The sequence below is a fragment of the Triplophysa dalaica genome, chromosome 8 (genome assembly GCF_015846415.1).
Source record: "Triplophysa dalaica isolate WHDGS20190420 chromosome 8, ASM1584641v1, whole genome shotgun sequence".
NCBI classification, from domain to species: Eukaryota; Metazoa; Chordata; class Actinopteri; order Cypriniformes; family Nemacheilidae; genus Triplophysa; species Triplophysa dalaica.
Genome location: NC_079549.1, coordinates 11,514,359 through 11,528,878, shown reverse-complemented (window position 1 = coordinate 11,528,878; position 14,520 = coordinate 11,514,359). Strand labels below are relative to the sequence as shown.

General features: G+C 39.7%; 1 protein-coding gene across 13 annotated transcripts in view; it reads left to right on the top strand.

Annotated features, from left to right (window-relative positions):
- Positions 1–14,520, top strand: part of neb (nebulin) — a 51,708-nt gene that overhangs the window by 11,531 nt on the left and 25,657 nt on the right. For all 13 annotated transcript variants that reach the window (XM_056754402.1, XM_056754410.1, XM_056754407.1 and 10 more), the window contains 51 exons: positions 79–285; positions 404–508; positions 596–703; positions 786–1,097; positions 1,195–1,401; positions 1,494–1,598; positions 1,689–1,796; positions 1,880–2,191; positions 2,380–2,586; positions 2,679–2,783; positions 2,920–3,027; positions 3,119–3,430; positions 3,515–3,721; positions 3,804–3,908; positions 4,004–4,111; positions 4,230–4,541; positions 4,681–4,887; positions 4,970–5,074; positions 5,167–5,274; positions 5,370–5,681; positions 5,817–6,020; positions 6,108–6,212; positions 6,362–6,469; positions 6,553–6,864; positions 7,051–7,254; positions 7,383–7,487; positions 7,572–7,679; positions 7,777–8,088; positions 8,189–8,392; positions 8,521–8,625; positions 8,737–8,844; positions 8,949–9,260; positions 9,353–9,556; positions 9,650–9,754; positions 9,865–9,972; positions 10,090–10,401; positions 10,495–10,698; positions 10,866–10,970; positions 11,053–11,160; positions 11,290–11,601; positions 11,720–11,923; positions 12,028–12,132; positions 12,242–12,349; positions 12,432–12,743; positions 12,827–13,030; positions 13,134–13,238; positions 13,322–13,429; positions 13,588–13,899; positions 13,987–14,091; positions 14,203–14,301; positions 14,397–14,498. In XM_056754402.1, coding sequence (XP_056610380.1) covers positions 79–285; positions 404–508; positions 596–703; positions 786–1,097; positions 1,195–1,401; positions 1,494–1,598; positions 1,689–1,796; positions 1,880–2,191; positions 2,380–2,586; positions 2,679–2,783; positions 2,920–3,027; positions 3,119–3,430; positions 3,515–3,721; positions 3,804–3,908; positions 4,004–4,111; positions 4,230–4,541; positions 4,681–4,887; positions 4,970–5,074; positions 5,167–5,274; positions 5,370–5,681; positions 5,817–6,020; positions 6,108–6,212; positions 6,362–6,469; positions 6,553–6,864; positions 7,051–7,254; positions 7,383–7,487; positions 7,572–7,679; positions 7,777–8,088; positions 8,189–8,392; positions 8,521–8,625; positions 8,737–8,844; positions 8,949–9,260; positions 9,353–9,556; positions 9,650–9,754; positions 9,865–9,972; positions 10,090–10,401; positions 10,495–10,698; positions 10,866–10,970; positions 11,053–11,160; positions 11,290–11,601; positions 11,720–11,923; positions 12,028–12,132; positions 12,242–12,349; positions 12,432–12,743; positions 12,827–13,030; positions 13,134–13,238; positions 13,322–13,429; positions 13,588–13,899; positions 13,987–14,091; positions 14,203–14,301; positions 14,397–14,498 — 9,069 coding nt within the window. The remainder of the gene's footprint in view (positions 1–78; positions 286–403; positions 509–595; positions 704–785; positions 1,098–1,194; positions 1,402–1,493; positions 1,599–1,688; positions 1,797–1,879; positions 2,192–2,379; positions 2,587–2,678; positions 2,784–2,919; positions 3,028–3,118; positions 3,431–3,514; positions 3,722–3,803; positions 3,909–4,003; positions 4,112–4,229; positions 4,542–4,680; positions 4,888–4,969; positions 5,075–5,166; positions 5,275–5,369; positions 5,682–5,816; positions 6,021–6,107; positions 6,213–6,361; positions 6,470–6,552; positions 6,865–7,050; positions 7,255–7,382; positions 7,488–7,571; positions 7,680–7,776; positions 8,089–8,188; positions 8,393–8,520; positions 8,626–8,736; positions 8,845–8,948; positions 9,261–9,352; positions 9,557–9,649; positions 9,755–9,864; positions 9,973–10,089; positions 10,402–10,494; positions 10,699–10,865; positions 10,971–11,052; positions 11,161–11,289; positions 11,602–11,719; positions 11,924–12,027; positions 12,133–12,241; positions 12,350–12,431; positions 12,744–12,826; positions 13,031–13,133; positions 13,239–13,321; positions 13,430–13,587; positions 13,900–13,986; positions 14,092–14,202; positions 14,302–14,396; positions 14,499–14,520) is intronic.

The window sequence follows — 14,520 nt, the reverse complement described above, 5'->3', positions numbered from 1 at the left end:
CAGTATGTGTGAGTGTGCATTTATGTATACATTTGGACGAGAATGTGTGCACTGAAACATTCTGTTTAATCCCACCAGTACCAGTATAAACTGGAATATGAGAACTACGTAAAAGGCACCGGTTGGATCCCTATTGGTTCACTAGACGTTGAAAAAGCTAAGACGGCTGGTGCGGCTCTCAATGAAAAGAAGTACAGGCAGCACCCGGACACTATCAAGTTCACCAGCGTCCTGGACACCCCAGTCATGGAACAAGCCAAAATAAATGCCCAGCAGCTAAGCGATGTAAGGGATTTATCACTTTTAGCTAATACGTATGAATTAAATTGCAGGAGGGCCAACAATGGAGCCCTGTGGTATGTTTTTGCTATTCTCTCTTAATCTTGTAAATATTGTTCCACAGAGACTGTACAAAGCCAGTGGTGAGAAGTTTTTGCACACATACCATCTCCCTGCTGATGCCCCCGAGCTCCTGCAGGCCAAATATAATGCTGTCAATGTTAGCAAGGTGAGAATTTAACATATCTCATTCACAATTTTTAACTCACTTATTGTTATCTAGTTCAAATGTAACCTTTTGTTTATTCTTATTTAGACCTACTATACATATGCACACAAGCAGGATCTCCTGAAAGGTCATCATATGAAGCATGATGCCATTCCTATACTCGCTGCCAAATCCTCTAGAGATATTGCTAGTGATGTAAGCAAACGATATTTAATTGATTCATATTTTAATTGTTTTGTGTATCGATGACTCAACTGTGTTGTATTATTTTTAATAGTACAAGTATAAGCTTGCATATCAGAAGGCCAGGGGTCATCACGTTGGCTTCCGTAGTCTTCAGGATGACCCCTTGCTGGTGCACTACATGAAGGTGGCTAAGATCCAAAGTGAAAGGAACTACACAAAGGATTACCACAAGGCCAAGCTGAAGTACCACACACCTGTGGACATGCTTAGCGTCGTACATGCCAAGGAGGCATCTAAAGTTCAAACAAATGCAGGCTACAGAAAGATCACCCACAACTATGTCCTCCTCCCAGATGCCATGCACATTGGACTGGCTCGTAACATGATGGAGATCCAAAGCGATGTAAGATCATCTTATAATACTGGGTCTATTTTATTAAATTAAGATTTTTACTTGTGTAATGACAACATTATTAATGAATCTTTTGTTATCCTTACAGAATGTGTATAAATCAGAGTACAACAACATCTACAAAGGAGCAGGTTGGATTCCAATAGGTTCAATTGATGTTGAGAAGGCCAAGGCGGCGAAAGCTGCACTTGATGAGAAGTCATATAGAACACATCCTGGTAGTTTGAAATTTTCCAGTCTGACGGACCAGATGAACATGGTCTTGGCCATGAACAACTCAAAACTACAAAATAAAGTACGAGATATTTAAACGGCTATCATGGATAGTACTCAAAATAAAAAAACATATTGCAAAGTCATATGAATTCACTTTCTGTGCACTTTTAGTCTGCCTATAAAGCCTCTGGAGAGAAATTCATGCACACCTATCATTTACCTGCTGATGCCCCAGAGTTCCAGCAGGCCAAGTATAATGCCCAGACAATGAGTAAGGTAAAGTGAAATGAAAATATCCTTTTTTTAATTGTACTATAGTAGCACATAACTTGAAAATCAAACATTAAACCAAACTTGTTTTTGTAGTCACACTACAAGGCTCAGTGGCTTGCAGACATCGCCAAAGGCTATGACTTGAAAGCCGATGCTATTCCTATTGTTGCTGCTAAACTAGGAAGACACATTGCCAGTAATGTAAGTGCACTGTTATTTTTGCGCCAATTACCTTAGCAATTAAATGGTAAAAATAATATATTGATTTGAATTGTTTTTTACAGTATCAGTACAAGAAAGAATTTGAGAAGGCAAGAGGTCACCATGTTGGTTTACGTAGTCTCCAGGATGACCCCTTGCTTGTGCACTACATGGAGGTTGCTAAAATTCAGAGTGAAAGAAACTACAAGAAGGATTATCACAAGGCCAAGCTGAAGTACCACACCCCTGTAGATATGATGAGTATCATTCAGGCCAAGCACGCCTCAAAGATTCAGACGTACGCAGGATACAAGCAACACCACCATCGCTACACCCTGCTTCCTGGTGCCATGAACCTGGAGTTAGCTCGCTCCATGAATGCCAGCTCCAGTGATGTGAGCCATTTTTCTAATCTAAGAATCCTACATTTAAGTAGAAACTAATGTCAGTGGTATAGTTACAGAACCAGACACAGCAGAGACATACTTTATTATGTACCATTAAGCTGTGAGTGGCACCTCAGCAAAACTGAGGTGGGATGTATGAATTGAAATAAATGTTTTGCCTTTTCTTTGTTTCCCAGTATGAGTACAAGAGTGAATACAACAGCACTATGAAAGGTGTTGGGTGGGTGCCTATTGGTTCACTGGGAGTAGAGACCGCAAAGATTGGAGGAAAGATCCTGAGTGACCATAAATACCGCACTCACCCCTCCAATTACACCTTCCACAAGCTTATGGATTCTATGGACCTTGCTTTGGCTACTGCTAACAACAAGATCATGGACAAGGCAAGTCTGAATTCGGTTTATTTTCATTGGGTTAACTGGTGTGGAATTAATGGTTCATGCATCAACAATAAAACATTTTTTTATTGTTATAGAAAGCATACCATGCTGCCTGGGAGAAGGACAAGCTCAAAATTCATGTGATGCCCGACAGTCCTGAAATTGTCCTAGCCAAGGCCAATTCATTAACCATGAGTCAGGTATGATTTACAGTGTAGTTGTTGATTGAGACAAAATTTAAACAAATTTAAAATTTATACAAGCTGCCAATGCAGTATTTATTAGTTAGGGTTTGTTATGTTGCTTAACTATTTGATCTTTTCTGTGTATTTTCAGAAACTCTACAAAGCGGGTCTTGAGGAAATGTATAAAAAGGGCTATGATCTCAAATCAGATGCTATTTCGATTGTGGCTGCCAAAGCCTGCAGGAATATTGCCAGCAATGTGAGTTTTACATCCCTTTCCGATGATTCAAAAATGTTTGCAAAATGTTTGATGTTGTGGCACAACTATGGCATCTTTTCTGCCATTACAGTACAAGTACAAGTTGGCATACGAGAAGGCAAGAGGTCACCACGTTGGCTTCCGTAGTCTTCAGGATGATCCCTTGCTGGTGCACTACATGCAGGTGGCCAAGATACAGAGTGAAAGACACTACAAGAAGGATTACCACAAGGCAAAGCTGAAGTACCACACCCCTGTCGATATGCTGAGTATTGTTCAGGCCAAGTACGCTTCAAAGGTTCAGACGTATGCAGGATACAAGCAGGACCACCATCGCTACACCCTGCTTCCTGATGCTATGAACCTGATGTTAGCTCGCTCCATGAATGTCAGCTCCAGCGATGTAAGTCCTCCAAATAAAAAAGTAAAAGTTTAAGTATCTCTTTTCCTATCATTGCATTTTAAAATGATTGTTGCAATTTTTTAGGTTGAGTACAAGAGTGAATACAACAGCACAATGAAAGGTGTCGGATGGGTGCCTATTGGTTCACTGGGAGTAGAGACCGCAAAGATTGGAGGAAAGATTCTGAGTGACCACAAGTACCGAACTCACCCCTCCAATTACACCTTCCACAAGCTTATGGATTCTATGGACCTTACCTTGGCTACTGCCAACAATAAAATCATGGACAAAGTAGGCAACACATTTTCAATAGCTACTATGGGAAGTAAACTCTACTTGATCTGATTTTTAATCTGAATCTATATTATTACAGCAAGCATACACAGATGCTTGGAACAAAGATAAGACAAAAATTCACATCATGCCCGACAGTCCTGAGATTCTTCTTGCGAAGGCTAATGCCATCAACATGAGTGAAGTACGTCTACTGTGTTTGTAGAATCTTTTAACAGGCAATTCACAGATTCAAGTTTCTATTGTATTCTAATGTATGTAACACGTTTTTGAACACAGAAAGCCTACAAAGCAGGATTGGAAGCCCTGAAGAAGAAAGGTTACGACCTCAAAGCTGATGCTGTAGCAGTAGTTGCAGCTAGAACCTCCACAAACATTGCCAGTGACGTACGTAACATTGAGATTATCATATGTTTCGGTCTAAAGTTTTACCCTTTTTCGCTTCAACAAACACTTCTTTACAGATACTAATATATTAATTTTCTCATTCATGTTCTTATAACAGTACAAGTACAAAAAGGAGTTCAACAAGGCAAGAGGACATCACATTGGCTTCCGTTGTATTCAGGACGACCCCTTGCTGGTGCACTACATGGGGGTGGCCAAGATACAGAGTGATAAACTCTACAAGAAGGATTACCACAAATCCAAGCTGAAGTATCACTCACCTGTGGACATGCTTAGCGTTGTACATGCCAAGCAGGCTACAGCTGCTCAGACCTATGCTGGATACAGGCACCTTATTTCTCATTATAAGGTTCTGCCCGATGCCATGAACCTCGCGCTTGCACGTAACATGCAGATGATCGCGAGTGATGTAAGTCTGAGCTATTCCTCTAAATATTTTATACTAAAGACTTTAGAGACCTGTTTAGATATGTTTAGAATCACTTTTTAGTTGTGAAATGTTGTTATATATTATAGTGGATCTGACAGCATTTTCACCCTTCTTGCAGAACATCTACAAATCTGAGTATAACAGTTATGTGAAAGGAATTGGATGGATTCCCATTGGATCTCTGGAAGTGGAGAAAGCGAAGAATGCTAGCAAAATAGGCAGCGAGAAACAGTACCGTACACACCCTAGTAACTTTAAGTTTACTAAAGAGATGTCTTCTATGGATTTGGTCCTAGCTGCAACCAACAATGACATCAATAATAAGGTAAAATTGAAGCCACCTGACTTGACGTTGTGCTTATTTTAGACCGTATGTTTGAAACCTTTCCCATATATCTTGTCTTCAGCAAAAATATATTGCCGCATGGGAAAAAGACAAAACCAAGATTCACATTATGCCAGATGCTATGGACGTGGCACTTGCTCGTCAGAATAAAGCTAACTACAGTGAGGTTAGTAATACAATTGATTGATTTATTCTAAACTATAAATGTACTTAAATGTCAATTATCCTGAAAATTTTCCTTTCTTACTCACGCTTTAGAAACAGTACAAACTTGCCAATGAACTATCAAAGAAAAAGGGATACGATCTGCGTGCAGATGCTATCCCGATTCTAGCTGCCAAGGCAACCACTGCTATTGCTAGTAATGTAAGTTTTCTTCCGTTTTTGGACCCAACATTTAAATACTGTGTTCCTACCAGGATTTAGTACATAAACACTTTTAATACATTTTAATTCCACAGTACAAATACAAGGCTGGTTATCGTAAGCAAGTTGGTCATCATATCGGAGCCCGCTGCGTCCAGGATGATCCTCTGCTCATGCTGGCCTTGAACTCAGCTAAAATTGCCAGTGATGCTCTCTACAGGAAGGACTTTGACAAATCCAAGACAAAGTTCCACCTTCCTGTGGACATGCTTGCATTTGAACTGGCCAAGAAGAACCAGATCCAGGTCAATGATGCCAACTACAGAACATACCTGCACAACTGGACCTGCCTGCCAGACTCAAATGATGTTGTACATGCCAGACAAGTGTATGACCTCCAGAGTGATGTAAGTATTAAACACTGTGGATCTGTCTGTATATGTAATTTTGCAAACAGAAAAATTCATAGAGAAACAAAACGTCATGCATTGGCTGTATAAGCTTAGTTTGCAAACCACTCTTGTTGTGTACATTTTTGACAGGCTGTGTACAAGGCTGATCTAAAATGGCTTCAAGGTCTCGGATGGGTCCCGATTGGGTCCCTTGATGTTGAAAAAGCGAAAAAATCTGGAGAAATCCTGAGAGACAAAGGTTATCGTCAGCACCCAAGCAACTTCAAGTTTACCATCACAACTGAAGACATGCCACTCGTTTTGGCCAAAGCCAATAATGAGATCATGAACAAGGTACTTGTTCATACTATACCTAGACACATATGCAAACTCGTTTGAATATTTTAATATTGGGATCTAATGCTGTCTCAAATCTATCAGTCAAAATATGCTGAAGTGTGGAACAAAGACAAGACACAGGTTCACATCATGCCTGATGCGATGGACGTTGTGCTTGCAAAGCAAAACAAGGTCATCTATAGTGAGGTCAGTCTTCCACATTGTTATTCAATACCCGGTATTTACCATTAGTAAAATGTAAATTAAAAGCAATAAACGCACTTGTATTAAAACTCATGCAATATCTTTTGCTGTTGCGTCAAGTTGTTTAATTTTTTTTCTGATTTACTCTCCAGAAACAATATAAACTTGCCTATGAACAAGCCAAGAAAAAGGGTTATGATATGCGCAATGATGCTATTTCTATCATTGCTGCCAGGGCCTCCAGGGACATCGCCAGCGATGTAAGTGCCCCAGACTATTAAGAAAATATAATTAACACAAACAATATAATTTGGTGCACTGAGAATTATTTCTTCCCCTGCAGTACAAATACAAGACTGGTTATCGTAAGCAAGTTGGTCATCATATCGGAGCCCGCTGCGTCCAGGATGATCCTCTGCTCATGCTCGCCTTGAACTCAGCTAAGATTGCCAGTGATGCTCTCTACAGGAAGGACTTTGACAAATCCAAAACAAAGTTCCACCTTCCTGTGGACATGCTGGCATTTGAACTGGCCAAGAAGAACCAGATCCAGGTTAATGATGCCAACTACAGAACCTACCTGCACAACTGGACCTGCCTGCCGGACTCCAGTGATGTTGTCCAGGCCAGACATGTCTATGACCTCCAGAGTGATGTACGTAATATCCAGCTTCTTTCAAGAAATATTAATTTATTAGTTTGCAATTAATTTCCTTTTTTATGGCTTATTAGTTAATTGGTTGTGTTCCAACTATTTTGATTTGTGTTGAGGGGTAGAACAAGCTTACAGTTGTAAAGAGTGTTAGTAACAATTATTGTATTTGTGTTTGTGTGCTCTTAGGCTGTTTACAAGGCTGATCTGAAATGGCTTCAAGGACTTGGGTGGGTTCCCATTGGTTCGCTTGATGTTGAAAAAGCAAAAAAGGCTGGAGAAATACTGAGCGAAAGGAAATATCGTCAGCCCCCAAGCAACTTCAAGTTCACCAGCACAACTGAAGACATGCCAATAGTGTTGGCTAAAGCCAACAATAATATTGTGAACAAGGTGGGGATATAAATAATATACAGTAACACATCCATGTTTAATTGTCTCACTTATTCATTTTGTTACTTCTTTGATTTGACAGAGCATCTAAAATGTTATTTAATTTAAAATGTTCGCTTATTTGACAGCAAAAATATGTTGAAGCCTGGAACAAGGACAAAACAACGGTCCATGTCATGCCAGATGCTATGGATGTTGTACTTGCTAAACATAACAAAGGCAACTACAGCTTGGTAAGTTTGACACAAGTGGTACATAACGGATGTTTTTAGATACCAGTTAATGGATTGAAATTATTCATTTGAACGTTTTCTTAGAAATCATACAAGCTTGCAAATGAAGAAGCTAAAAAGAAGGGCTATGACCTGCGCAATGATGCTATATCCATCAAAGCAGCCAAGGCCTCCAGGGATATTGCCAGTGATGTGAGTATTCTGAGTTACATCGTCTAAAAGATAATAGAAATGGAACATTGAAGCACAAACTCTTGGCTTAAACGTTTTCTTTTTTTATGTTTTACAGTACAAGTACAAGACTGGTTATCGTAAGCAAGTTGGTCATCATATCGGAGCCCGCTGCGTCCAAGATGATCCACTGCTTGTGCTGGCCTTGAACTCTGCTAAGATTGCTAGTGATGCTCTCTACAGAAAGGACTTTGACAAATCCAAGACAAAGTTCCACCTTCCTGTGGACATGCTTGCATTTGAACTGGCCAAGAAGAACCAGATCCAGGTCAATGATGCCAACTACAGAACCTACCTGCACAACTGGACCTGCCTGCCGGACTCCAGTGATGTTGTCCAGGCCAGACATGTCTATGACCTCCAGAGTGATGTGCGTGTACCACACTGAAGCTTAATACAGATTTGTCTTTTTGTGGTCAAGTTTATGCAGACACAGTTTATCAATTCTTTTTGCTTTTGTTTCCTCCAAGGCTGTGTACAAAGCTGATTTAAAATGGCTTCAAGGTATTGGATGGGTGCCAATTGGTTCTATTGATGTTGAGAAAGCAAAGAAGGCTGGAGAAATCTTGAGTGAAAGAAAGTATCGTCAGCATCCAAGCAACTTTAAGTTCACCGTCACAACTGAAGACATGCCACTTGCTTTGGCCAAAGCCAATGCAGGCGTTATGAACAAGGTAGAATGCTTTGATCAGCACTACAGCAAATTAACTGTGTTTAAAATATTCTATTCCTCATCTTTTTCTATTATAAAATGTATATATCCTTTCCACACTGGTCTTACAATTTTCTCTTTACACTTTAGAGAACCTATGTGGAAGCTTGGGAAAAAGATAAGACTAAAATCCATGTCATGCCGGATACAATGGAAATATTGCTTGCCAAGCAGAACAAAATCAACTACAGTGAGGTGAGTCATCCATAAGAACATTTCCTATGATTTTTCCTCAAAGTCTTTGATTGCTTTGTTAATATTTATTGAACGTTTTATATAGTGACATACTTTTGTTTTCATATCTAGAAATTATATAAGCTTGCCAACGAGGAGGCTAAAAAGAAAGGCTATGACATGCGTGGTGATGCCATTTCTATAAAAGTAGCTAAAGCTTCTCGGGATATTATCAGTGATGTGAGTATTCCATTTGTACCTATTCATTTACAGTTTCCCTGTTTTTTGTATAGAATGTATACAATTGTCTTCAGACGTATTATTCTTTAACTATTTCCCTGTAGTACAAATACAAGGCCAGTTATCGTAAACAAGTTGGTCATCATATCGGAGCCCGATGCGTCCAGGATGATCCTCTGCTCGTGTTGGCCTTGAACTCCGCAAAGATTGCCAGTGATGCTCTCTACAGAAAGGACTTTGACAAATCCAAGACAAAGTTCCACCTTCCTGTGGACATGCTTGCATTTGAACTGGCCAAGAAGAACCAGATCCAGGTCAATGATGCCAATTATAGAACCTACCTGCACAACTGGACCTGCCTGCCGGACTCCAATGATGTTGTCAAGGCCAGACAAGTCTATGACCTCCAGAGTGATGTAAGTATTAAAACACTGTGGTCTCAAAACACATGCTTAGGCTATAAAAGGTTAGTAACCAAACCATTCTTATTGTATTTGGGTGTTCTTAGGCTGTATACAAGGCTGATCTGAAATGGCTTCAAGGTCTCGGATGGGTCCCGATTGGTTCGATTGATGTCGAAAAAGTGAAAAAGGCTGGTGAAATCTTGAGCGAAAGGAAATATCGTCAGCACCCAAGCAACTTCAAGTTCACCATTACAACTGAAGACATGCCAATGGCCTTAGCCAAAAGTAATGCTACCACTTGCAACAAGGTAAAATGTAGCAAATATGCTAATTTGAGACAGTTGTTATTCCTTAAAGAAAAATAAAGCACACAAATTTCTAAATTTATTCCAATTCAACAGAAACTTTACACTGAGGTTTGGGACAAGGAAAAGACCAACATCCACATTATGCCCGACTGCATGGATGTTTTGTTGGCAAAGCAGAACAATATGAATTACAGTGAGGTATGAGACTGTAATATTGTCCAGGTCATGTGTTGTATCGTTTTAACATTTTTAAGTAAGCTCCTTAAATCTGAAGAAATTACTTTCTATCTAATTCTTTTCAATTTTAGAAAAGGTATAAACTTGCCAATGAAGAATCTAAGAAGAAGGGCTATGACTTGCGTGGAGATGCTATTGCGATTAAAGTGGCTAAGGCATCCAGAGATATCATCAGTGATGTGAGCACTTTTTATCATTAGAATAATTGTCATTGGTTTGTTTTCATTGTTTTTTTAATGACCTACTAAAATTTAAAGTAACTTTAAGAATATAAAAAAAACGTTTCTTTTCTACAGTACAAATACAAGACTAGTTATCGTAAGCAAGTCGGTCATCACATCGGTGCCCGCTGCGTCCAGGATGATCCTCTGATCATGCTTGCATTGAACTCAGCTAAGATTGCTAGTGATGCTCTCTACAAGAAGGACTTTAACAAATCCAAGACCAAGTTTCATCTTCCTGTAGACATGTTGACTCTTGAGCTGGCTAAGAAATGCCAGACCCAAGTCAATGATGCCAACTACAGAACCTACCTGCACAACTGGACCTGCCTGCCAGACTCCAATGATGTTGTTCAGGCCAGGAAGGTCTATGATCTACGTAGTGATGTGAGTGACAGTGTCATTGAGTTTATTTTCAAGTTTTAACTTCATAAAATATGAACTGTAAAGTGTTTCAAATTAACATTATCTTCACCTCAGGCTGTGTACAAAGCAGACATGGAGTTCATGACAGGTTTAGGATGGGTCCCCATAGGCTCACTTGAGGTCCTGAAGGCAAAGAAAGCAGCTGAGATCCTCAGTGATAGACTGTACAAACAAAAACCAGACACGTTTAAATTTACACAAGACATGCAGTCCATGCCCTTGGTGCTTGCCAAGACAAATGCTCAAATTATGAATCAGGTTAGTAAAGTCAATACTTGATTTTAGAAAAAAAATATTTAAATCATATTGACCTTTTAAAGCAAAATGTTGAACTCAATACTGCATGTGAATTAAGTTCATTTAAATTTTCCATTGTTTAAGCTCTAGTATTGGAACAACATTGACAATATATTGTTTAATTTTAGCGTGACTACCATGCAGTGTGGGAGAAAGAAAAGACCAAGATCCACATCCCTCCTGATACTCCAGAGATTGTGCTCTCAACCGCCAATAAATTGAACAATAGTCGGGTATGTATCACTTAATCATTGTCATTTCTGTCTTATTTCAATAATAGATAGAGATCACTTAAATAAAGTACTCTGTCTACAGAAACTATACAGACAAGCAGTTGAAGACATCTTCAGGAAGGGCTATGACCTTAAATCTGATGCTGTTGCCATCAAAGCTGCCAAAAAGTCCAGAGATATTATCAGTGATGTGAGTGCATACCATGACCAGTTTATATAAAGTAACTGATATTACAAGTTGATTATCATTTTTTATTTCATTACCATATTACATAAAAATAGGAACGATCCTGAATACTGTTTTAATTTTCACATGCAGCACAAGTACAAGACTGGTTATCGTAAGCAAGTTGGTCATCATATCGGAGCCCGCTGCGTCCAGGATGATCCTCTGATCATGCTTGCATTGAACTCAGCAAAGATAGCCAGTGATGCTCTCTACAAGAAAGACTTTAACAAATCCAAAACAAAGTTCCACCTTCCGGTTGACATGTTGACTCTTGAGCTGGCTAAGAAATGCCAGATCCAGGTCAACGATGCCAACTACAGAACCTACCTGCACAACTGGACCTGCCTGCCAGACTCCAATGATGTCGTCCAGGCCAGGAAGGTCTATGATCTTCAAAGCGATGTGAGTTTTAGTTAAAATAAAAATTTGGATTCTTAATAAGTAGGGTTGTATTACCAAAATTCAAGAAAAAACTGTCTGTAATCTTGCTTTGTTTAAAATGCCTTTTTGGTCCCATCAGGCTGTGTATAAGGCTGATATGGAATGGATCAGAGGTATGGGATGGGTTCCCATTGGCTCTCTTGATGTAGTAAAGGCCAAAAAAGCAGGTGAGATTCTGAGCGATACGAAGTACCGGCAACATCCAAGCAACTTCAAGTTTACAAGTAAAACAGATGGAGTACCCTTTACTCTCGCCCAAGAGAATGCCAAAATCATGGACAAGGTACTTTTGTGTATTGTGTGTGTAAATCTGAAATAAATTGTTGCATGAAATCACCGCTGCTCAAGAGAAATCGATCTAAAGTCAACCTATTTTGCCTCTACTAGAATGCATATGTTGAAGCCTGGAATAAGGATAAGATCAATATCCATGTCATGCCCGACACCCCTGAAATTATGCTTGGCAAACAGAACAAGCTCAACACAAGCATTGTAAGTCCAGCAGAAGTTGTAAAGTGGACTGCCCTGATCAATGCCAGAATCAAGATAGTTTAATATCCAGTTCTGAAATATTTTATTTAGATTTCATTTATTTTCACAGAAATATTACCGCCAAGGCTATGAGGATAGCCTCAAGAAGGGCTACTTCCTGCCTAAAGATGCCATCGCAGTAAAAAGCGCCAAGGCTTCCAGAGATATCATCAGTGATGTAAGTCTGATAGATTTTATCACAGACATTAACACACAGAGTAAATAAAAGCGCTCATTCTTCCCTGTATTAAATCTTGCAGTACAAGTACAAAACTGGCTACAGGAAGCAACAAGGGCACCACATTGGAGCTCTCAGCGTTCAAGATGATCCCTTGATAATGCTAGCTTTCAATTCAGGCAAGATTGCTAGTGATAACTTGTATAAGAAAGACTTTAACAAATCCAAGACCAAATACAACCTACCGGCTGACATGCTGTCTCTTGAGCTGGCTAAGAAATGCCAGATCCAAGTCAATGAAGTCAACTACAGAACCTACCTGCACAACTGGACCTGCCTGCCAGACTCCAATGATGTAGTCCAGGCCAGAAAGGTCTACGATCTGCGCAGTGATGTACGTATATACACTGATACACACACAGTACTGTTAACATTAATTTCATATACTTATACATCAACATCATTGTTTTAAATTAGGCTGTGTACAAAGCTGACCTGGAGTGGATCCGTGGGTGTGGCTGGATGTCCCATGGATCGGTTGATGTCATCAAAGCCAAGAATGCTCAGACAATTCTCAATGAGCGACTCTACCGCCAGCATCCAAGCACTGTCAAGTTCACCAGTGCAGTGGACCTGCCCTCCATTGTCCTGGCCAAGCAAAATGCTGATATCCTCAGTGATGTAAGATTCTTACTGTTGCTTTACTACTAAAATTACACAAATCTTGGTTTTAACCTTAATGTCTGCCAAACAAAGCCTTTAACCAATTTTTATATGTTCACAGAGAAAATACAAAGAGGCCTGGGAACATGACAAGACATCGATACACATCATGCCAAACACACCCGCCATTGAGTTGTCCAGAGCTAATGCTATTGCAGTCAGCAATGTAAGCCAATTCACATGCAGGCTGGCTGAGTATTACTAAAATATTTGGAATATATTATGCTATTAACCACTGTTTTCTTTTAGACAATGTACACCAAAGATTGGGACGCTACGAAGGCAAAGGGATACCACATCAAAGAAGACGCTATCTCTGTTATTAAGGCAAAAGTCTCGAGAGATATAGCCAGTGATGTAAGACATCCTAAATTCAAGTTCTTTCTCTGTTTTGACATTACTCTTATTTTCTTTCTGGTCGATACTAGAGCTACCTTAAATTCAGTCGAAGACTTGTTAATTTACAATTAACATCCATTTGAACATTTAAAAAATATGTAATCTTTTAAATGCAGTACAAATACAAGACCGGTTATCGTAAACAAGTTGGTCATCATATCGGAGCCCGCTGCGTCCAGGATGATCCTCTGATCATGCTGGCCTTGAACTCAGCTAAGATTGCCAGTGATGCTCTCTACAAGAAGGACTTCAACAAATCCAAAACAAAGTTCCATCTTCCTGTCGACATGTTGACTCTCGAGCTGGCAAAGAAATGCCAGACCCAAGTCAATGATTTCAACTACAGAACCTACCTGCACAACTGGACCTGCCTGCCAGACTCCAATGATGTGGTCCAGGCCAGAAAGGTCTATGATCTGCGTAGTGATGTAAGTTGAGCTTTAAACATGTGTTTTCAACATTTCCATTACAAAGGATGATCACATATTGACACATTATTTCATTCAACTGTTTAGGCTGTATACAAGGCCGATCTAGAGTGGCTGAGGGGATGTGGATGGATTCCCCATGAGTCTGTTGAAGTCCTCAAAGTGAAGCATGCGCAGAAAATCTTGGCTGATGTAAGTCTTCTTCCACTTACTATATACTTTTCCAATGGTGATTTGATCTATAGAAAACTTTAACTCGACTTAGAAAAAATGGCTGAATGTGTTTTTTTCTGTGTTTCATAGAGAGGATACCGTGTTAAGCTGGACAATCAGAAATATACAACTCCCATTGACAGAATTGACTTTGTGCAGTCCAAAAATGCAGCTGATGTGCTCAATGAGGTAACCAATAAATGAGAACGTACAATTGGCAGTTGGTTTTCAGACATTACTGAAAACAAATTACACTGAGTGTTATTTGTTCCGTCTCTTCTCAGGCTAAGTATAGAGAGGCCTGGCACAAGGACAAAACTAAATACTCTTTGGTGGACAGTCCACTTCTGGCTACATCCAGGGAAGTGGCCAAGATGTTCCACCCGGTATATTATTTTTCTTTTTGAG